Consider the following 22,877-nt stretch of genomic DNA (forward strand, 5'->3'; position numbering starts at 1 on the left):
TGGAGGACTATAAATGCTCCCCTTGATTTAAAAAAAAAAAAAGCTTTTACAGAGCAATGTACTTTCACTGAAAACAAAGGATCTCTGTTCCACAAGCTGGCATGAGATAATTTTCCTTTGCACTAAATCTCTGGTTAGACTGTGCCATGTTTAGATATAGTGGGATTTCCATGCCCAGCTAATCTGCTGGCAGAGCCCTGAGCATTTTCCTCCCAATGCTTGTGTTAGGAGTTGGAAGCCAGTTTAAGAGTTTGCCCCCAAGGCCAGCTTGGCAGTTGGCCTCAGTCCACTGCTCCAGCCTACAGACTTGGTCAAAAAGTGATGGCCCCATGAACTCTAGGCCTCCTCACTCCATGCCTGCGAGTGAAGCTCACAGCACTGGGGCCCCACTCTTGTCCAAGAAAAAATGATTCCACACAACAGAGCTTACTTCTCTGCCTCTGGTTTAGGAGCCTCAGTGAAAGCCCACACCCTCTCTTCAGAGACTAGGGCCTGGAAAATCAGAAATAGAGCCAAAGGAAATGCAAACTTCAAATTCAAAATGCTATGAACTTAGCATTGGGGAGAAGTATTATAGATTTTTTTAAAAAGCTCACTTTAGAAAAACAGTGTTCAGACAATATGTGCAACTCCACTGAAGACCGTTTTTAGAACGCAGTGTTAATTAATCGGAAATTCAAATGAACAATTTTAATAAACCCATTAGATTCTTCTTTTATTGATTTTCTCTGAGCAATACTAATAAATAACAGAAGCCAATTACTAGGTGCAAAAGTAAGTGTGGTATCTGCCATTAAAAGTAAAGAAAGGCTGGGCGCGGTGGCTCAAACCTGTAACCCCAACACTTTGAGAGGCAGGCGAATCACCTGAGGTTGGGAGTTTGAGACCAGCTTGGTCAACACAGTAAAACCCTGTCTCTACTAAAAATACAAAAATTAGCTGGGTGTGGTGGTACACACCTGTAATCAAAGCTACTCGGGAGGCTGAGGCAGGAGAACCACTTGAACCTGCGAGGCAGAGGTTGCAGTGAGCTGAGATTGCACCACTGCACACCATCCTGGATGACAAAGCAAGATTGTCTCAAAAAAAAGGTAAAGAAAAAGTATTTTTAATATCAAAGACTGCAATTACTTTTGCACCAGCCTAATATTACTCAGTTGTGTCTATGAAAATCTTTTTAATCTAAACATCAATTTGGATAAATTTTTGAATAAGGTATCTAACCTAAATAATAACTTCGCATGTTCTAAGTGTCTGTTATATTTATTTGAATCCCTAGCCCACTTAAAAATCTGATCCAGAAAATGCTATAGTCATGGGTCCATAGGGATCTGTGGTTCCTTGGGTTAGAAAGCTGTGGAAAAGAGAGAAGAAAGCTTATGACTGCCATTAAGCAGTGAGCTACATGAATTTATCATCACTTTATTCATAAATTTATCAAGCCGTATATTTTAGTTCTTGAAGATACAAACGAAAAGAAACACAGTCGCCAAGGTCAGCTGCAAGTTTAGTGCAGTCCATAAATTATATGACAAAAAGCAGCTCATTTGCCACTGCAATTTAATGTTAAATCAAGTAAATAAAATACATATTATCCCTTTCTTTTGCTTCTACATATAGCTCTTTAGGAATATTTTCTAAAGAGAATGGTTGAGACTCTTTCCCCAATTAATTAAATTTTCCCTAATTAATTAAAAACTGAATATACAGTTTTACTGTTAAAACTCAGGGCAGCCATTCCATTACAGCATCTCAAAGATTGCCAGGAAGCAGACATAAAGAATCCTAAGTAGCCTCAAAGACAACTTTCCCACTGAAAAGGTCAACTTGACCCTTGAGATACTATTTCTACTTTTCCAACAATATCAACTTGGAATGAAGTTTAAGTGAAACTAGTATTTTAGACCCAATACAAAGCTGTGGTTTCATCACCATCAAGTTGGGTTAATGAGTTTCTTCGACTCCTCTCCCCAAAGCTCTTTGCTTTCACTTGATGATGCTTTCACTTGATTTGAATGTATGCCAGAAATGGAAGTTTCTATTTCATAAGTAAAATAAGCATCTGAGATTCTCAGGCATGAAGTAGCCACAAGACATTGATGAAGTTAAAGGAGGGAAACTAGAAAAGTTGTATTTTTTAGCTGGATGGACTTTGCAGGAGGATTTTCTCTAAAATTGTTCTGCTAGTGTTTGAGATACGCCATCAAGAGCAAGTCATGTCACCTTTCTAGAGCTGTAGACCTTCACTTACAGAATGAGAGAACTGGACTAGACCATCTCCCCACTTTTTTTTGTGGTATTAAAATAACTCAACTGTAAACTGACATTTCCAGATTCCCCTGATGATAATGAAACCTGATGAGAAAGCCGAAGTACCAATAGGAGTTATAATAGGAAGTATAATCGCTGGAATCCTTTTGCTGTTAGCTCTGGTTGCAATTTTATGGAAGGTAAGAAAAGCTTCATATTTTAAACTACAGGGCTCCTGAAGGCCAGCCTTGAATTTGCTTACAAAACACCAGCCTCAGGTTTTATATGGTACCTTCTCTATCACGAGGAGAAAAGAAATGCAAGTTTGTTTACAATTTCTTACTCATGTCATTAAAAACAACCAGTAAGGATTTTATCTTCTTTTAAACTTTCCTTTTATCCAGAGCCCTGCATGTTTTGTTCAGCTTCAAATAAGTAGACGCTGAAAAATGTAGCTTTATGCAATGCAGCTGAGCTCTCTAGATATAAATTTCCTTCTAGCAGGTGATAGATACCAGGTCATCAGTCTGCACACCTCCCTTCAGAGCCTCAGGGATTCCCAGAGGTGTGTCAGAGGACGTGGGCAGCCAAGGCAGTCAGAGGGACCTTACAAAATAAGCCACGGGTGGTAACATTTTTATATCATCACCTTTACAGCTTGGCTTTTTCAAAAGAAAATATGAAAAGATGACCAAAAATCCAGATGAGATTGATGAGACCACAGAACTCAATAGCTGAACCAGCAGACCTACCTGCAATGGGAACTGGCAGCATCCCAGCCAGAGTTTGCTGTTTGCGTGAATGGATTTCTTTTTAAATCCCATTTTTTTTTTTTTTTTTATCATGTCATAGGTAAACTAACCTGGTATTTTAAGAGAAAACTGCAGGTCAGTTTGGCATGAAGATATTGTGGGGGGTTGGGGAGGTGCGGGGGGCGGGTAGGGATATAATGGGTAAAAGACTTATTTTATATGATGGGGAAAAAAAGTAATCTTTACACTGGCTGGCCCAGAGTTTACATTCTAATGTGCATTTTGTCAGAAACATGAAATGCTTCCAAGCATGACAACTTTTAAAGAAAAATATGATACTCTCAGATTTTAAGGGGGAAAACTGTTTTCTTTAAAATACTTGTCTTTAAACAGCAACAACAAAAGCGGAAGTGCCTGATATGTAAGTACTTCCACTTGTGTATATTTTAATGACTATCGATGTTAACAAAAACACAGGTTGTTTTTCAATTTATGCTGCTCATCCAAAGTTGCCACAGATGATACTTCTAAGTGATAATTTTATTTATAAACTAAGTAAAATTTGTTGTTGGTTCCTTTTAGAGCACGGCTGCCCCTTCCACACTCCATCTTGCTCTAATGATCAAAACATGCTTGAATAACTGAGCTTAGAGTATACCTCCTATATGTCCCTTTAAGTTAGGAGAGGGGGCGATATAGAGACCGAGGCACAAAATTTTGTTTAAAACTCAGAATATAACATTTATGTAAAATCCCATCTGCTAGAGGCCCATCCTGTGCCAGAGGAAGGAAAAGGACATTTCCTTTCTCTTTTAGGAGGCACAACAATTATCTTTTAGGACTTCTTTGGGTGACTGGCAGTAACCTAGTGAATTTCTGAAAGATGAGTATTTCTTTGGCAACCTTCCTCCTCCCTTACTGAACCACTCTCCCACCTCCTGGTGGTCCCATTATTATAGAAGCCTTCTACAGCCTGACTTTCTCTCCAGTGGTCCAAAGTTATCCCCTCCTTTACCCCTCATCCAAAGTTCCCACTCCTTCAGGACGGCTGCTGTGCATTAGATATTGGGAAAAGTCATCTGTTTAATTTACACACTTGCATGAATTACTGCATATAACCTCCTTACCTTCAGGAAGCTATTTTCATTTAGTGCTAAACAAGTAAGAAAAATAAGCTCGAGTGAATTTCTAAATGTTGGAACGTGAGGGGATGTAAACAATGTAAAGTAAAACATCTCAGGATTTCATGAGAAGTTACAGATGAGGCATTGGAAGCCACCAAATTGGCAGGTGCACCCTCTGTGGCTGTCTTGTTTCTGAAGAACTTAAACTTCCATAAGAAAGAATTTGACCTAGGCAAGTTTGTTCAAAAGGTAGATCCTGAGATGATCTGGTCAGACTGGGATAAGGCCCAGCAATATGTATTTTAACAGGCACCCCAGTCACTAGGATGCAGATGGACCACACTTTGAGAAACACCACCCATTTCTACTTTTTGCACCTTATTTTCTCTGTTCCTGAGCCCCCACATTCTCTAGGAGGAACTTAGAGGAAAAGGGCACAGACACTACATATCTAAAGCTTTGGACAAGTCCTTGACCTCTATAAACTTCAGAGTCCTCATTATAAAATGGGAAGACTGAGCTGGAGTTCAGCAGTGATGCTTTTAGTTTTAAAAGTCTATGGTCTGGATTTCTATAATACAAATAGACAATCTTCCAAGAATTTGACTTGGAAAAAAATGTCAGAGGAAAACAGGTTATCTGCCCATGTGCATATGGACGACCTTGACTGCCCTGGCCCAGCCCGTATGTTGGCAGTCCAGGGCTATCATCTGTACTGTTTGAAGAATTACTTTGTAATTGACAACACAAAACAAACAAGAAAAAAAAAAAGGCATAAAATGCCAGGGGTTTATAGAAAAAATAGCATGGTATTCTCTAGTTAGGTATGCCAGAGTCCAATTCTTTTAACAGCTGTGAGAATTCGCTGTTTTGTTCCAACGAAAATTTCATTAAAAAAAAAAAAAAAAAAAAAAAGACTAGAGAAACTAGTCATTAGCTTGATAAAGAATATTTAACAGCTAGTGATGCTGGTGTGTGCCTGCAGCTCCAGCTACTTGGGAGACTGAGACAGGAGGATCGCTTAAGTCCAGGAGTTCAAGTCCAGCCAAGCAACATAGCAAGACCCTGTCTCAAAAAAATGACTATTTAAAAAAACAGTGTGGCTGGGAACAGTGGCTCACACCTGTAATCCCTACACTTTGGGAGGCTGAGGCCAATGGATCATGAGGTCAGGAGTTTGAGACCAGCCTGGCCAATATGGTGAAATCCCATCTCTACTAATAATACAAAAATTAGCTGGGCGTAGTGGCAGGTGCCTGTAATCCCAGCTACTTGGGAAGCTGACGCAGGAGAATCACTTGAACCTGGGATGCGGAGGCTGCAGTGAGCCAAGATCGTGCCACTGCACTGCAGTCTGGGCAACAGGGCAAGACTCCGTTTCAAAAAAAAAAAGTTAGTACTGTATATATAAATATTAGCTTTTCAATGTGCTATACAAAGAATTATAGCACATCCTTCCTTTTATTTTACTCTGTCTCACCTTCTTTAGGTGAGTACTTCCTTAAATAAGTACTAAACATACATATACAGAACTTGAAAGCTTTGGTTAGCCTCGCCTTAGGTAATCAACCTAGTTTACACTGTTTACAGGGAGTAGTTGAATTACTATAAACCATTAGCCACTTGTCTGTGCACCATTTATCACACCAGGGCAGGGTCTCTCAACCTGGGCACTACTGTCATTTGGGGCCAGGTGATTCTTCCTTGCAGGGAATGTCCTGTACCTTGTATGACAGCAGCCCTGTCCTATAAGGTATGATGTTTAGCAGCATCCCTGGCCTCTAGCTACTTGATGCCAGAGCATCCTCCCCCTGCAGTCAGGACAATCAAAAAATGTCTCCAGACATTGTCAAATGCCTCCTGGGGGGCAGTATTTCTCAAGCACTTTTAAGCAAAGTGAGTATTCATACAAGAAATTCAGGGGAAAAACATTTTTTAAATAAAAGCTATGTGTTCCTATTCAACAATATTTTTGCTTTAAAAGTCAGTAGAGGGCATAAAAGATGTCAAATTCAAATTTCCATTTCATAAATGGTATACAGACAAGGTCTATAGACTGTGGTAAAAACTTGACTGCCACACAAGGCTTATAAAATAGTAAGATAGTAAAATAACTTATGAAGAAACTACAGAGATTTAAAATTGTGCATCACTCATTTCAGCAGCAAAATAAGAACTCCTAACTGGACAGAAATTTTTCTAGCTAGCAATGTTATTTTTGTAAAATAGTTATCAAAACTGTGAGGAGTAAAGAAAACTAAAGCCAATTTATTATAGTCACACAAGTGATTATACTAAAAATTGTTATAAAGTGTATAATTTTATAATGTATTTACCTGTCCTAATATATAGCTATAACCCAATATATGAAAATCTCAAAAATTAAGACATCATCATACAGAAGGCAGGATCCCTTAAACTGAGATCCCTGATCCATCTTTCATATTTCAATTTCCACACATAAAACAATTATATAAACAACTTTGTAGGACTATGCCCTTTTGTGTACGCATACCCATTTTAACCAATTTGAAAGGTTAATTTAAAATCTAGAGGTGAATGAGAAACATGGGGGAAAAGTGTGAAATAAGTGAAAATATTAACTATTTCTTTGAACTCTAAAGACCGAAACTGTAGTCATTATGTAAATATAGTTTCATATGTACCTGTTTATTTTGGCAGATTGTCAAAATATGAATGTATATATTGCATAACTATGTTAGAATTGTGTATATTTTAAAGAAATTGTCTTGGATATTTTCCTTTATACATAATAGATAAGTCTTCGTTCAAATGTGTTTGATGGTTTTGATTAAATGTGTTTTGCCTCTTTACTTTCCACAAAAACTATAAAAATAAATGCATGTTCGTACAAAAAGTTGCAGAATTCATTTGATTTACGAGAAACAAAAATTAAATTGTCAACATAAACTAGTTAATAGCTTTTCTCATATCCAAGTATAACAAACAGAAAAGTTTCATTAATTGTAAACCACTCTTTTCATACCACATTATTGAATATTGTTACAATTGTCTGGAAAATAAAGGTATTTTCTTTGGGCTTTTACAAGTTATATATTTTACTATTTTTATCTTATACATTCACTTTGCTCACATCCAAGACTCAATAAAAGAAGACTGAGGCTATAATTCGCCATAGTTGTCCAGTCTATGTTTCTAGCAGTGACCACAGGATATTTTGTAGGACTCTTAAACTGCCTTCAAAGTTTTGAGACAGCAGAAAGCACTGCTCCTCAAAGTGTGGCCCATGGACAGACGGTGCTCCATCACCTGAAGCCTGTTAAAAACACAGATCCCAGGGGCCACTCAAAACTATTCAAGTCAAATTGGAAATTCTACAGCATCTCCAAGTGATTCATATTGCATTGAAGTTGAGAAGCACTGCTCTAAAGCTCTAAAGCACAACTTACCTCTTAAAATAAAATGTGTGCTTTGAATAGAGAGGGAAAAAAAATCAGCCAAACTGCTGCAACATGCAAAAGCAGAGTCATCTGCATAGTTGTTTTTTTAAAAAAATAGTAGTAAGCAGGAGGGTTTAAATATTTTTAAAGAGTATGCCGAAATAAATGTGCTGAAGTTATAAAATAAGTACACGTTGGGCTCACAGACTGCCATCGCTGTACAGATGGCAGAGTAATGCAAAGATGGGGTGGAAAGTGAGTGTGTGCTGCCATAAATAGTGATGCACCAGCATCTCCATTCATGTCTGCAGTGCTGTCTCACATGCCTCCCTACCCATCGCAGTTGTGCTGAGCCGTCTTAGGAGGGCAGCTCACTGCAGCACGACCATCAATAAGTGCATCTGCTGTATCTCTCACATTCAAATACAGTCTTGGAGAGCTGAGTGTGGGAATTGCAGCTACTTGGGAGGCTGAGGCAGGGAGGATCCTTTGAACCCAGGAGTTCAAGGCCAGCAACATAATGAGACTCCCCCACACCATCTCTCAAAAAAATAAAATGTTACAGAAAAAGAGCACTACTTTTTATTTTTCACAGAGCAGGTTAGGAAATGCTGTTAAAAGACCTGTATTAAAGCAATCATTTTGTCCCATAGAATTAACTGGAAAATAATTTTATACTTACTTTTTAAAAAGTACTTCCTTTTATTTATTCTACATCACTTGTTAAAAACTACAAATTGCATTTTTAAAAACTCCTTCCTCATCATCATCATTTAATATTTTTAAGGTGTCAAAGACTGGACATCATCTTACACAAAATCAGGGCCTAATTTTCATTTAGGAACCACTACAGCCTGACTTTAAAGAAAATGGCTACTAAACTGAACTTTTGATTCTATGCAAAATTAAATCTAAGACTCAAGTTGCTAAAAGCAACTTTACTGTAACTTTTACTATGGCCCTGGCTCTACCGCCCTCTGCTGGATGGTCCACCTAACTACATCACACAAATCATTCTTAAGAGAGATCTTTACTGTACCAGGTGCTCAGTAACTATGTAAGATATCTAAATCACTAATTTCTCAAAAAAGATGAAAATATATTGTGACTCTATACATCATATCCAAAGGACAAAAATATCCACAAAATAAGTCACTCATTGAATATCTGCTGTTACTTTCATTTAAACATGATAAAAATCAATTTCATTTTACCACTTGTTCAAAAATACTTGAAACATAAAGAATTTGAATTTCCTATTTCTTGAGTGAACTTACCTAGCAATCATGCAAAGTCATGGCTTTAAAGTGACCATGAAACACTGCAGGCAATCTGATTAAAGGCTATTTTTTTTTTTTTTCTGCAGGCAATCTGATTAAAGGCTATTTTTTTTTTTTTTTATTACTCTTCCAGTTACTTGAAGACAAGTTACAGAGATGGAAAAGCTACATATCAGAGTGATAGTAACCCCTTAATACCTGAACCACCAATTAACTCTGCCATTCCTAAGTAAGCAAGGGTCAGGAAAGATCCTATCTAAGTCAAGTGCAATGCACTAAAATATTTCAAGGCCATTCCATCCCAGTTCTGGCATGCCCCAGGTTAACTCCTTAACCTCTCTATTGTAGACTTTAAAAGCATAACAGTCTCAGTTCCAAACTTAGAATAAAGCCTACTTACTGAAGGCATGATTCTTTTAAAATATAAAGAATGTTCTATGTTCTTTAAAAACATCATTACCCTCAATAAGGAACTTCTAAAGAAATATTTAAGTAAGAAAATCTTGAAATCCACATATACCTATCAACACTGCATATGACAAAATAAACATCCATTTAACAACCTATGTACAAAAACCTAGAAATATCTACAGTGACCCAGTAACCCCATGATAATGTGCTTTCAGATATAATCAACAGCCAACACCCACCCCTGCTCTCCAATGGGGACAGGCTGAAGCTCGATGGCAAGCACAGAGTGACACTGAACTGAGAGGGTAAGGCTGAGACCAAATAGGCAACCCGAACCCGGCAGAGGAAGTAGGAGAAGGGTTTGTCTGCCCTTCCAGTATCCTTCTGGACCAATCTCTCCAGGAATAAGCATCAACTGATATAACCAGGTGATTCCGAAAGTCAGTGTGGCTGTCCTGTGGGTCCCAGCCACAGATAAGATGCAGAGTGTTCCCGGAGGTATTTTAGGTTGGTAGAAAAGATCACTGGGTGGGTGCCTGGCACAAAATAGGCATTCAATAAATATTTGTTGAATAAATGGGTTCCTTAGGTAAAAGATGTTTTCACTAGATATAACAAATAGGATTACTAGGTTTCTTATTTGCCCAAACGTAAGAAAAAAATCCTTCAATCTAAGTGTCTGAAAGTATACCTTTTGTTCTTAATATGCATAATGCAAATTTTGTGATGACGACAACTGCCCAAATTGTGCTAGTATTTTATTATTTTATGAGCTATGTGTTTACCTGAAATTTGCTGAGAGTAGATCTTAAATATTCTCACAACACAAAAGAAGGGACTACGTGAGGTGAGGAATATGTTAATTAGCTGGATTGTGGTAATCACCTCACAATGTATATGTGTATCAAAACATCATATTGTATACTTTAAATATATACAATTTTTGTCAAGTATACCTCAATAAAGCTGGAAAAAAATTTTAAGAAATATATGGGACTTACATATACAAGTCTATCAAAATACTATAAAGCTTAACCAACTAAAAATTAGAGCATTGTTTACCTAAACATTTTAACACAAACCACGTACATTTCCTAAAACACAAAATCATAACAGGTATTTATGACAATTTTGTCCTGATTTATATATTGATACAAAATTAACAATTAATAAAAACAAAAAGTTTTCTGGTAAGATTATAGATTCTGAAATCCCAGAAATCTCCATAGTAAGAACTATTTTAGGCAATTTAAAAAAAAAGAAAATACTATTTTTAAACTTTTGAAATCGGTTTCAGTTTATTATTTTTAATATATTTCTGAAAATATATATTAAGACTGTCTGATAATGATTTTTTAATACTTTCCAGTTCTGCCAACATTCCTGTCATGCATCCTTGATAATAATGCTATCCCTGAACCGGGACGGGGGTGGTGAGGTGGGGGTGGTGGGGGAGTATCTTTCTGAGTCAGTTAAAGTCACTGAGGAGGGCCCATACCTCAATGGGAGTTTGAGTTACAATTAGAAATTAGTCATGGAAGGATATGTCTACCACAGACATCTTTCCTCACATTCAAATTATTCCATTTCTTTCCTACAGTCCTCCTTCTATCTTTAGTTCCATTTTAAATAACCCTTCATCCTACATACCCATTTATCTTGCTCCTTTTTCTCCCCTTTTGTCCCACTAGTATAACATAAGAGACTCTGCTTCAGTAAACTATCCTAATGTGGAGAGAAAAAAATCAAAATGTGATCAATGATAATAGTTTAACAAAGTTAAGATCGCAGGCTCTAAAAACTAAGTGATTAATTGTTGGATACCCAAAAGCACTCTTTGTTTCCTTTCCAAGATGATGACTCTTCGTAAATTTCCTAAAACACAAAATCATAACAGGTATTAAAAATAGACCATTCTAATATATGAATACAAAATACATTTGAATAAATCAGACAAATGAATATCACATCTATTTCAATGGCTCCTCTTTCAACAATCCATTAGACATTTGTATAAGGCACTGAGAGCAGAAAAATGAATGGACGTGTTCTCTACATTTAAGGACTCTCAACACAACTGCAAAAATAAGAGACAAGAAGCTATAGCAAAACAGGGTACAACCACAGAAGGAAATAAACAATTCTATTTGGGGTCATGATGAGAGACATCATGGGCAAGGTTACACAGGGGAAGACAGAAGGTTACATAGGGGAAGATACATAGAAGGTCTTTAGTTTCAAACATTTTTTTTCTTTCCAAACACACCTACTACTTCAACATTTCTAAATATGCTTTTCCAAAGGCAAATATCTTCATTAGCTGTTAAATTACGTGATCACCTCTCAGAAGTTCTTAAACAAGTTTGAGCTGCACTCTGGTGTGAGTTGTTCTGTGACATATGCACTCTACCTACCTGCCACCCTTCCCTATATCACAGATGATCTCAAAGCACAGGCCAAGACTAGAACCAGACTAGAAGTTACATAGTTTGTGGAAAGAAGTGGTAAGAAAAACATATCACTTTTTCTTCTCACTCTCTAGTCACATTCCATTTCTGTGGGGAGAGGAATTCAAATTCAACTGTTCTCTGAACTCCTGCACTTCGTCCGACTCTCTATGGACAAACAAAAGCAAAATACGAAGCCCAGCTAGTCCTCAAAGCATGAAAATAAGAATATGCCCCAACTCCTGCTCATTACCTGTATTTCTGGGGTTGCTCCCATCTACTTTCTGTCCACTGACTGTGCACCCTGGTAAAGAAAGCTACCCCTGCCTCTCAGGCTTGCAGCAGATCTTAGAAAGCTCTTCCCACCTTCCCTCTCTGGGGGTTTGCCTCCTGTTCTGTCAAAATTGTGTCAGCCTTGTTGATAGCAAGGGAACAATACATCTGAGCTTCACTAAGTTTCCTTTCACATATTTTATCCTCTAATCCCTATGTATTCTCTTACAACAATGGGCTTCAATTTTATTCTGAAAACATGGTCACCAAATTTTCCAGGCTGTGGTTATGAGTCCAACTTGCTTATTTCTACTACTGACTGAGGCAGGTCCCCTGAGAAGGAGGGGAGAAGTGCCCTTTAAAAGCCTTGGCTCTCTGCTCTGGTCTTTTGATCTACTGAGCTGTTCATTAACTCTTCCGCTTTGCTGTCAGCAATAATGCTGAAGGCAATTCTAGACAATTCTAGACATTGAATGTGCAACCACAGAACAATCCCACTGTGAAATGTTACTACACCAGAGGAGAAACTAGGGAGTTGGGCCTTTTCATCCCATCAGAATGCTCTATTTAACCAGAGAATTACTTGCCCTTATTGACAGAAAACATGCCAGAAGTTCCTATTTCTGTTTTTAAACCCACTCACTGTGCATTTTCTCAGAGGGAGCAATATCTCACCTTTTTTTTTTTCCCCTAAAAAGGACCTCTAGGAAAAGCCTCTTTCACCTTAAAGAATTTCTGTTTTAGCCACCACCTAAATAGCTAATGCATTATTCTCACTCTCCAACAGAAAGACCTTCTAATTCAAGGGAATTATAATGCAAGAGAAATAACTTCATATATTAACCTCTCCAACAGTCCAGACTAGGAATTCTCACTGTTACCACTCATTGAGGCTTACTTTGTGCCATGCATTCTTTGGGGCACATATTTTTCATGCTTAACAAATCTTCGAAAGAAGATATTTCACAGATAAAGAAAACAAGATACTACAGTTAGTAAAAAGTCCATGAATATGGGGGGTTTTATCTAAAAATTCCTGAGAGAAATCAGGCCCACATGGTAAAATGTATTATTTTCTTAACTTACCTTTTTCCATATGGGCACCTTGGCTTTTAAAGTATCAATGGCATAGCTCATAGCTTCAAGAGATGCAGCTCTGTGGGCTGAGGACACAGCAATGATTATGCTTGCTTCTGACACTGGAACCAAGCTTTAACAAGATGAAGAGAAAAAAATTACTATCACCTCTGAATCTATGTGTTAAAGAATCCGCTGGATAGATGAAAAAAAAAAAAAAAATCCAGGTATGCAGTCTTAGAATTACACTGTAGTTCTATTTTACATAAACATCCAGTTAGAAAAGAGTAGTTCATCGCAGTAGCATTCAGCAGAGGCAGCAGATGAAGCTCATGCTACAGCTAATTTGTTAGACTCTATCCACTAAACCCTTCTGATAGGCACCAAGGGAAATCCTTTCACTGATACAGCAAACGCCTGACTCAAACAAACAAGGCACAGTGCCAGGTAATGCCTAGAGATACAAAGTTATGTCCTAACGAGTATAATACAAAATTTAAAATAATAAATATCAAATAATAGGAGTGATAATATTAACCATTAATAAAACTACTGGTTATTAATAACAAACTAGTAACTAATAGAGTATGATAGATAAAGTCTCAATTACTGGCTTCTTTTTAAAGCCAAGAACTCTTCTCTTTTTAGGGGTACAAAAAGGCAAACCACTTTAATGACTTTCAGAGGCATTTATATCAAAAAGAATCTGTCACAGATTGTCATATAAACAGACTCTAGACCACAAAACAACTCTCAAAAGGCCTCAAGGCCTTTAGCACACATTAGCACAGGCCCGTAGGCCAAGGGCCTGAAAGTCTTGGCATAGGTGCACTTTGTTATAGCAACAGAGGCAACAAGAGCTCTCCCAATATCAAAACCCACCAGGCAGTCACTAAAGGTACTAACAGCCATCCCTATTGTCCTCCAAAAATAATATATGAATGTTCCTGTCATGGTAATACAGAATTCCTAAGAAAGATTCAAGAATCAGAGTTAGTACAAAGATGGAAAACAACTATACTTAACATTTAAATTGATAAAGGAAATCATACCCAAGTCTATGGAACACTGCTATGTGTTTGACTGGCCATTTCTGCCTAATGTCACTACAAATCTTTTTGACTTCGTTTTTCGCCATGGGTAGATACGCTTCATATTCTAAGCTAATGACTTTCTTCCCTTCAAAGTTATTTCTTGTAGTCCCTTTAAAAATAAAAAAATAGAAAGAAAAAGAAAACAATTAAAATAAGGTTTTTCCCTACAAAAGAAATAGCACATTAATAAAAAAGGATTATTTTTAATAGTAAACAAGCAGTATACCAATTCTTCTAAAACTACTTTGAAATCTTCTAAAAACAAAATTTGATTAGGAAAATAAAAGAGACAATCACAAAGATGATAAGGAAATAAAACAGCACTGATTAATCAAGCTTATTAAAAACACTCACCTGGCAAAGCAGGCAATATTCCTCTTCTGACTAACAGATACTTAAAAGGAAAATATTTATGTTCCCAGGACTATCAAGTACATTTTTACCTTCAATTTTGGAAAATCTAGAATTCTCTCTCCTAACAATGATTTTTATCCTACTTTTCAAAATGCCTTGTAATTTAATATAGGTTAATTTAAAGGTTACTAAAACAAAATAAGAACTACAAAAAAAGTCTACCCACCATCATGGGTAACCTTGGTTTAAAGTTCAGTATTTCAAACTCCTCCGTTAACACTGAACATGGAAAGAACATGGTAATTTCTATTGTCTCGTGCAGTGATAGATACAATGAAAATTAACACTCACCTACAAAGAGAGATACTGCACCACAGAGCGGAGAAATCACCAACTGTGAGACTTCGTCTACTGAAAGTTTCTCGGCAGTAAAGTTTATAATGTCTTTAGATTTCTCTTCAACTTCATCTATATCTTTCCTAGAAATAACACGTTAGTAAACATTAACAAAAGTCCTAGGGGTAAAACACTCAACAACTTACAGGCTCTTTCAATTTATATTTTTTTCTACATTATGTCGATGTAAAAAGAAGAGGCTGTGGCACAAAATATAAAGAGTTTACATGAGCCAAGACAAGGATAGTGGGCCAGGATACTTCTAAGATACTTCAGGGAGTTCCCTTGGGGAGCACTCCCTCAGCCTTTGTTGCAAGCAGCTTTTTAAAGGCAAAGGGAACAAGAAGTGGGCTGATACAATGATACAAAGTTTCACCAAGAATTCTCACAGGCATACAGAGATAATGTTGATCATGGATTGGCTGTACACTGTTGAACTATAGGGTGGGTATAAGTTAGAGTGTCCAGCATATGGATTTTATGGTTTCTTAGCTTCAGCTAGTCTGCAGCCCTCATAAGTGGATTCAAGGGACCAGTGGCTCACACCTGTAATCCCACCACTTTGGGAGGCTGAGGCGGGTGGATCATTTGAGGTCAGGAGTTTGAGACCAGCCTGGCCAACATGGTGAAACCCCGTCTCTACAAAAAATCCAAAAATTAGCCGGGTGGTAGTGGCATACGTCTATAATCCCAACTACTTGGGAGGCTGAGGCAGGAGAATTGCTTGAGCTTGGGAGGTGGAGGTTGCAGTGAGCTGAGATTGATAATGCCATTGCACTCCAGTCTGGGTGACAGAGTGATACCCCATCTCAAAAAAAGGAAAAAAAGAAAAAAAAAAGGTAATGATGCAGCTTAAGAGGGAGTGACATGACTGCCATTTCATTCCAGTGCCTGTCGGTGCCTCTTAATGTTTTATCTGAGGGGCTCACATTCCTCAGATAAAATGTATCTTTCCTTTTTTTCCCGATCATTAGATGTGTCAGGAGGCATGATTTAATCTGAATGATAAAAATAAGCAAGCATAAAAATTAGCAAAACTCAATTATGTGTATAAATATTCATAATGAATCAGGCATGACACAAAAAGTAATCTATCATTAACATGATCACTAAAATATAATCTATCTCAATGCCAATATATTACAAATTCTGTAATTGCTATTCATATCTCCCATCAAGGTACAGCAGAGGTTACTGCCACTTTCACCTACATGCCCATCCCCTCTCACCACTGTGGTACCAAGCACTACACCTAAAGCTGCCTTTTTCTTTATCCAACAAAAAAGGGAGAACAGAAGTGACAGTGATTCTACCGGAACTGGGTTCCCTTCACAACCTGGCAAAACCCCAGGTAAGTAACTGAGGAAATAAGGGAATGAACCGAACACTTATTTACCAGGTATTGTGCAGAGCCCTTTGCCATGCATTTCTCATTTAATTCCTCAAACATTACTACATACTCACTAAGGGCCAGAGACTAGGGCCAGGCACTAGGTATCAACCAGGGGAAAGAAGCACAAGCTCCTTTCCTCAGGGTGCTCACATTCAAATAGGAGAAACAAAGCATTACAGGAGAAACTCAGAATTACAAATAGGGATAACTCATGGAAATAAACAGGCTTCAGAGACAGAACCTGGGGTCTGGGGGAGATTTCTCTCAAGAGGCTGTATGAAAACTTGCGACCTGAAAGATAAGGAGGAAGTCTTGTAAAGAAACCAGGGCACAGGCCCCCAGGCAGAGAGAGGGAGTGGCCAACGCCAAGGCTCTGGGACAAGAAAGGGTGTGATGTGCTCCAGAACCTAGAACGAATGGAGAGAACAGGACAGGCTGAGGCTGAACTGATAGGCAGAATCTTGCAAGCAATGAGGAATATAATTATTAATCCTGTAAGATTTCATCTGAATTAAAAGATGAGAGAAAGAAGGCTCAGAGAAGTTAAGGAACTCACTCAAGGTGCTGAAATTCCAACCAAGGAGTCTTAGTTAAGCCAATGTTCTTTTTCCTATCTCCTTTCCACCACGGAAACAACACTATTCTTCATATACCACTGGATTCCAGGATTTTTCATCTGCTGCACAAGCCACCTAAGTGTCTTCCACCTCTTTTTCTTGCAAGAAAATATAGGTAATACAAATATGGTCTATGAGCTTCAAACCATACTGAGTTCCCGCAACTTCTGATTTTACAAGACTACTAAAAGCTAGCCGGCAGGTTTTAAAAATGCATAATGCCAGTCTTGCCAAACACATGAAAGTAACACACAATGCTTTTGAGTAATCTTCGTAACCTTTTCAAAGAACAGCTGTAATTACCACAATACCCCTTTAATGGTAACCTATAGTTTTCTGAATAAATTCCAAATACCAAAAAATCCAAATTCCACCTCTTGAAATCATGGTGGTGATATGGTGACCACAGTTACTAAATAGCATTGAGATACATATCTGACAAGGGATTCTTCTACTATGTCCAGATAGTAGGCCTGAGAAAGAAGCCTAGTGTCGACATGAGGGGCAATCTGCTTTACAGACTGATTCTTCATTTCTTGTGGCATTGCCCTCCAGGAGGGTGGGGGAAAAATGGGTAAAAAAGATAAAAAGCCATCCTTGACTTGTTCCTTTCTTTAATGGAACCAAGTTTTTTGCCATTAAGTATGATACTTACTCCTGATTTTGAATAAAAATCCTACCAAATTAAGAAAGTCTTCTTTCATTCCTAACTGACCAAGAGTTTTTATTCAGGGATGACTGTTAATTTCTACTGAATTTGTTCTTCAGTTGACAATAAATTAAGCCTCATTCTGTCTGTACTTATAAGAAGCCTGATCTCTTTAGACTATACTGAACAATGTTCTTGAACATTATCCGACTTGTACATGGACTAAGTTGTTTAGAAAAATGACAAGGTAGCATGGGTCGAAGAGCCACCTGCAACAAAGCCATAACAATAAAGCTATTTCCCTTAAGTCCCGGACAATGGTAAGCTTTATTTTCAGGCATTACTAGCTGTGTAATTTTTCTACATTTCTCCGTGGCCAGGAGAGCTATCATCTAGTATTAGTAAGTGTGGTTGGAAAAAAGTACAGAGACAGTCCAATAATATGAGTTCAAATGTTGTCTCTTGAAAAGCTCTTAAATCCTCAGCAAAAAGAACAAAGCTGGAGGCATTACGCTACCCAACTTCAAACTATACTACAGGGCTACAGTAACCAAAACAGCATGGGACTGGTACAAAACAGAACACATAGACAAATGAAACAGAACCCAGAACCCAGAAATAAAGCTCCACAGCTACAACTATCTGATCTTCGATAAACCTACAAAAACAAGCAATGGGGAAAGGATTCCCTATTCAATAAATGGTGCTGGGATAACTGGCTAGCCATGTGCAGAAGACTGAAACTGGACCCTTTCCCTACACCACATACAAAAATTAACTCAAAATGGATTAAAGACTTAAATGTAAAACTGAAAACTAGAAAAACCCCGGAAGACAACCTAGGCAACACCATTCTGGACATAAGAACAAGCAAAGATTTACAGAAAGCAATTGCAGCAAAAGCAAAAATTGACAAATGGGATCTAATTAAACTAAAGAGCTTCTGCACAGCAAAGGAAGCTGTCAACAGAGTGAACAGACAACGTACAGAATGGGAGAAAATTTTGCAAACTATGTGTCTGACAAAGGTCTAACATCACCCCATTAAAAAGTGGGCAAAGGACATGAACAGGGACTTTTCAAAAGAAGACAATCATATGAAAAGAAAGCTCAATATCACTGATCATTAGAGAAATGCAAATCAAAACCACAACGAGATACTATCTCACACTAGTCAGAAGAGCTATTATTAAAGTAACAGATGCTGGCAAGGATGTGAAGAAAAAGGAATGCTTATATACTGCTGCAGGGAGTGTAAATTAGTTCAATTATTGTGGAAGACAGTGTGGCCTAGAGACTGAAATACCATTCAACCCAGCAATCCCATTACTGAATATATGCCCAGAGAAATATAATCGTTCTGTCATAAAGACACATGCACAAGTATGTTCACTGCAGCACTATTCACAATAGCAAAGACATGGAATCAACCTAAATGCCCATCAATGGTAGACTGGGTAAAGAAAATGTGGTGCATATACACCATGGAATACTATGCAGCCATAAGAAAGAACGAGATCAAGTTTTTTGCAGGGACATGGATGGAGCAGGAGGCCATTGTCCTTAGCCAACTAATGCAGGAACAGAAAACCAAACACCGAATGTTCTCACTTATAAGTGGGAGATAAATATTGAGTACACACGGACACAAAGAGTGGAACCACAGACACCGGAGCCTACGTGGGGCGGCGGGGGGGAGGGAGAGGATCGAAAAAATAACTGATGGGCACTAGACTTAATACCTGGGTGACAAAATAATCTGCACAAGAAACCGCCATGATACATGTTTACCTATATAACAAACCTGCACATGTATTCCTGAACTTAAAAATTAAATAAATTCTTTTTAAGTTGGCTCTTTCACTTATTAGCTATGTGATTAGCTATGTGATCAAAGGCAAGGTTTTTAAGTCCTCTGAATTTGTTTTTCCACCTGCAAAATATGGATATTAATATGTCACTGTGCCTGACACGTAAGATCTCAATAAACCATGTTAAATGAAACATATCAAACTGATATGTTTATTGTAATTAAACAGCTTACAATAGAGTTGATGCAGAGATGGTGGTAGATATTCATAAATTTATTGGCACCAATGAAGAGTTGCCGTATCAATAAAGATTTGGTACAGAGAGACTTACAAAGAATATACATTAACAGCAAACCACATACACTTTATCATCTGTATGATCCTTCCCCACACAACTGATTAAGAAAAACAAATCTCACATACCTAGATGGCTCAAATGCACTATCCTCCACTAATGGGGGGGATAACGGCAATTTCGTCTCCCGGTTGAAGCAGGAGGAGCTGATCTCCAAGCTCGACATATTCTTGACGAACAGCAAATATTATTTGATTTCTAACATCAGCCAATCTAAAGGGGAAAAAGTATGACTCAAAGTATCAATGCTATGATAGACCTCAAATCTCTTCAGCTGCAATTAGAGATATTACCTAGATATAATTATATAAAGCATCACCTGCAAAATTACCAATTAAATTTACACATAGTATATGGAGAAAGGACATATCCACTAAACATACTTATACACCACAAAGATACGTTAAACTGCTGCTGTCATCTCTTTATTGGATGTTGTATGCCTTGGGGAATTAAATAACAAAAAAATGCACAAAAAACCCACCAGACTGGAGGCAACACTCAAACCAGGTAAAAGAAAAGTTTCTGTACATGCCCTTTCCAGGGTCCTTCTATCAGTACATGGCCTTCTATCAGTACATGACCTTTCCAGGGTCCTTCTATCCATGTGTACAAGCCTAAGTATAGCTGCCCACAGACTACGCCTGTACACATTATCCTACTCAATTAAGTTGCTTAGAAAGATGAAAAGATGGCATAGGTCATAGAGACACCTGCAACACAGCTTTATTAGCTGCTCCTTTATACCTGAACAACGGTAAGCTCTCTTTTCAGGCACAGTGAAAATGTATACAAGACCAGCTATCTCCCTCCAGGTAAAGCAGAACAGGAGATTCCACTGTGTTTCACTGATTATCAGGCCACTGTAAGGGCGACTTAAAAGATATGAAATCATGAAGTAGTTTGCTTTTAAACATATATTGTGGAGTATCTTTTACACAGAATTAGGCTTAAACAAATATACAAGCTTAAGTGACACAATATTCCTGAATCACCCTCAAATAAGTCACTTTTATATTTTGTTTCAAAAAGAACTTGAAGTGGGAATGACAGAAGTAAAATCATAGCTTTTCAAGAACCAGAAAAAAAAATTAAATATTACAAAAACTCAAATTCAGCAGCATCTAGGATTTGTTGTAACTCATTTTTCTTTTAATCTTAGAAATGTCTATGTTGAGCTCTCTAAAGAGAGGGACAGAACAAAAAGTTTAAAGCACACATTTTTAATTGAATTTGTAACAAATTCATTTAATGTTATAAAATTGCAGAAGTGACACGTGCAGTGTTTTGTAAATCATTAAAGAGAATATAATTATGTCCCTCTGGGGTTCACTGTGTTTTGGGATAAAATATCTTTAACTTTTCTTAAAATACGGTGCATATTTAGAGTTTTTCAGTAGTTCCAAAAAAATACAACTAACGATTCTTTTTGACATTAAGCACAGAAATCGAAATTAACTGTATTTTTACTTTTATCATTTACGTATTTTGAAAATATTTAAGTGTTACTCATATGCTTTCTACAAATTTTTCACTACCCAGGATGTCGAGTTTCTATCTCCTTCCACAGCTGCAACGCTTTTATTTCTTGTGGCACAGAAATGGTCTCTGAACGAAGTCCTGTTATTTCAGCACTTTTTGCAAAATACAATACTTCAACCTGAAAGTAAAGAAAATGCTTTTAATAACAACTCATACTCGTCTTCTGACTGTCAATGTTGAGCAGTTTTCTCATTTTCCAAATGTATTGCTTTAATCAAAGACAAATTTTATAAAGAAAACTAAATAACCCGTAAAAAATTTCATTATATCTACAAGTTCAAATTCTGAAAACTTGTTGTTTTAAATATAATTCAGACTAATTTCTGGATGCCTTTTAGTTTTATAAACTTAAGTGTGCCATCATTAAAATCCTAAGTATTTATCTTCTATGAAAACATGTTAAGGCTGTCTATAGCACCTTTTATAAACATGTAAGCAATGAACAAATGTCTGAGTCAAGAGATGAGTTACACAAATAAAATAAATGAACAAATAAGCGAAAAACCTGTTTCTCACGGTTGTCAAATGACCTTAGATTCCGGTCTGCATAACACTGTCCCCAGACGCTAAGGATTAAGTTATGCAACATAGTAAATCTGACATTTACAGAAGCAAGTAGGTTTGAAACCCAGGACACACGGGTATTTGCTAGAACAAAGTTGTGCCAGCAGCCTGGTATGTAAGGGATCCGATGAAGTAAAATAGGCACCTGTCCCTCCGTGCAAACTACTCTTTACGAAATAATTACAGGTTTGCAAATAATCAAGAATGTGGAAATCTACAGATGAAGCAGAAATGAGGTGCATTTCTTTTCAGATTAAAATTTTAGCTTCATCAAAACGAATAATCTGGGAAAGAGGTGGCCACAAAAGGTCGAGGCGCCTTCAGAATTAACCTGTCCTTGTTGCCGTGAGCGGACAGGAGTTCTCGGAGTGGACCCGACTACTGCTGGGGCAGCAGCAGCAGCAGCAAAGCCCTGAGGGCCCTAGGGCTAGGGCGAGGGCGGGGGCGGGGGCGCCCCCAAACCGAAGATGCCTGCCAGGGTGGGTGTGAGTTGGGGGCTAGTGGGGAGGTCCGACTGACCAGGGCTGGGTCTATGAAGGGAAAGGGCAGGAGAGACACGTCGAGGAGGGCTCCGGACCCAGGCCCTCACGCACACCCGCCACCCTTACCTGGCACAGCGGCACCATCCCGCCTGGAACAGCAGGACGAACTTACAGCCGCAGACGCGCAGGCGCCGGGCCTAGCCGGTGCGCAGTCGCAACCGGAGGGCGTTTGGCCCCCGCCTACGCCTTCAAGGAGCATGCGCACAACTAGCTCCGCCCCGCGCCCGGCTCTAGCTGTTTCACTCTGGCGGACTGTTCTATGCCTGGATTAATGTTGCTTCTGAGATGGGTCTTGGCGGTGAGAGGGAGCAATCAGTATGGAAATGGAGAAAGGGCTGACCACGCATGTCCTCCCCAGGAAGGAGGTCGTGGTGTAGGCGAGCAGAGGCCAGACTCCCGTGGACACTTGCCGCCTGCGTTATGGAGGCTTAGCTAATAACCTTGCAGGGGCCTTCGTGCTTTTCCACTCGCTCACCTTTAGGCTTCTGACACTTACCTACGGAATGTGAACCTCGAAAATTTGA

At 38.2% G+C, this 22,877-nt stretch overlaps 2 protein-coding genes across 2 annotated transcripts in view; one reads left to right on the forward strand and one right to left on the reverse strand.

Moving 5' to 3' along the window:
• The window catches only part of ITGA2 (integrin subunit alpha 2), a 115,496-nt gene extending 108,299 nt beyond the window's left edge, over positions 1 to 7,197 (forward strand). The window contains exons 29-30 of the mRNA XM_030927582.1: positions 2,334 to 2,450; positions 2,908 to 7,197. Coding sequence (XP_030783442.1) covers positions 2,334 to 2,450; positions 2,908 to 2,988 — 198 coding nt within the window. The 3' untranslated portion in view covers positions 2,989 to 7,197. The remainder of the gene's footprint in view (positions 1 to 2,333; positions 2,451 to 2,907) is intronic.
• A 3,312-nt stretch (positions 7,198 to 10,509) lies between these two features.
• On the reverse strand, positions 10,510 to 22,483 carry MOCS2 (molybdenum cofactor synthesis 2). The gene is made up of 7 exons (XM_010376271.1): positions 22,420 to 22,483; positions 21,244 to 21,365; positions 19,774 to 19,918; positions 14,836 to 14,963; positions 14,089 to 14,239; positions 13,046 to 13,169; positions 10,510 to 11,114 (listed from the first exon to the last, which is right to left on the reverse strand). Exons 3-7 carry the CDS (start codon positions 19,869 to 19,871, stop codon positions 11,049 to 11,051), a joined length of 567 nt encoding a protein of 188 aa, XP_010374573.1. The 5' UTR covers positions 19,872 to 19,918; positions 21,244 to 21,365; positions 22,420 to 22,483; the 3' UTR covers positions 10,510 to 11,048.
• Between the last annotated feature and the right edge of the window lie 394 nt (positions 22,484 to 22,877).

Source organism: Rhinopithecus roxellana, chromosome 3 (genome assembly GCF_007565055.1).
Source record: "Rhinopithecus roxellana isolate Shanxi Qingling chromosome 3, ASM756505v1, whole genome shotgun sequence".
In the NCBI taxonomy this organism is placed as follows: Eukaryota; Metazoa; Chordata; class Mammalia; order Primates; family Cercopithecidae; genus Rhinopithecus; species Rhinopithecus roxellana.

Excerpts from the sequence above, each read along its gene's own strand:
- MOCS2 (XM_010376271.1), bottom strand. The coding sequence starts at position 19,871 with ATGTCGAGCTTGGAGATCAGCTCCTCCTGCTTCAACCGGGAGACGAAA. Across the intron at positions 14,240-14,835 it reads TGCAGTATCTCTCTTTGTAG|GGACTACAAGAAATAACTTT; the intron begins GTGAGTGTTAAT and ends TTATTTTTAAAG. Across the intron at positions 11,115-13,045 it reads AGGTGCCCATATGGAAAAAG|GAAATTTACGAAGAGTCATC; the intron begins GTAAGTTAAGAA and ends TTTGTGTTTTAG.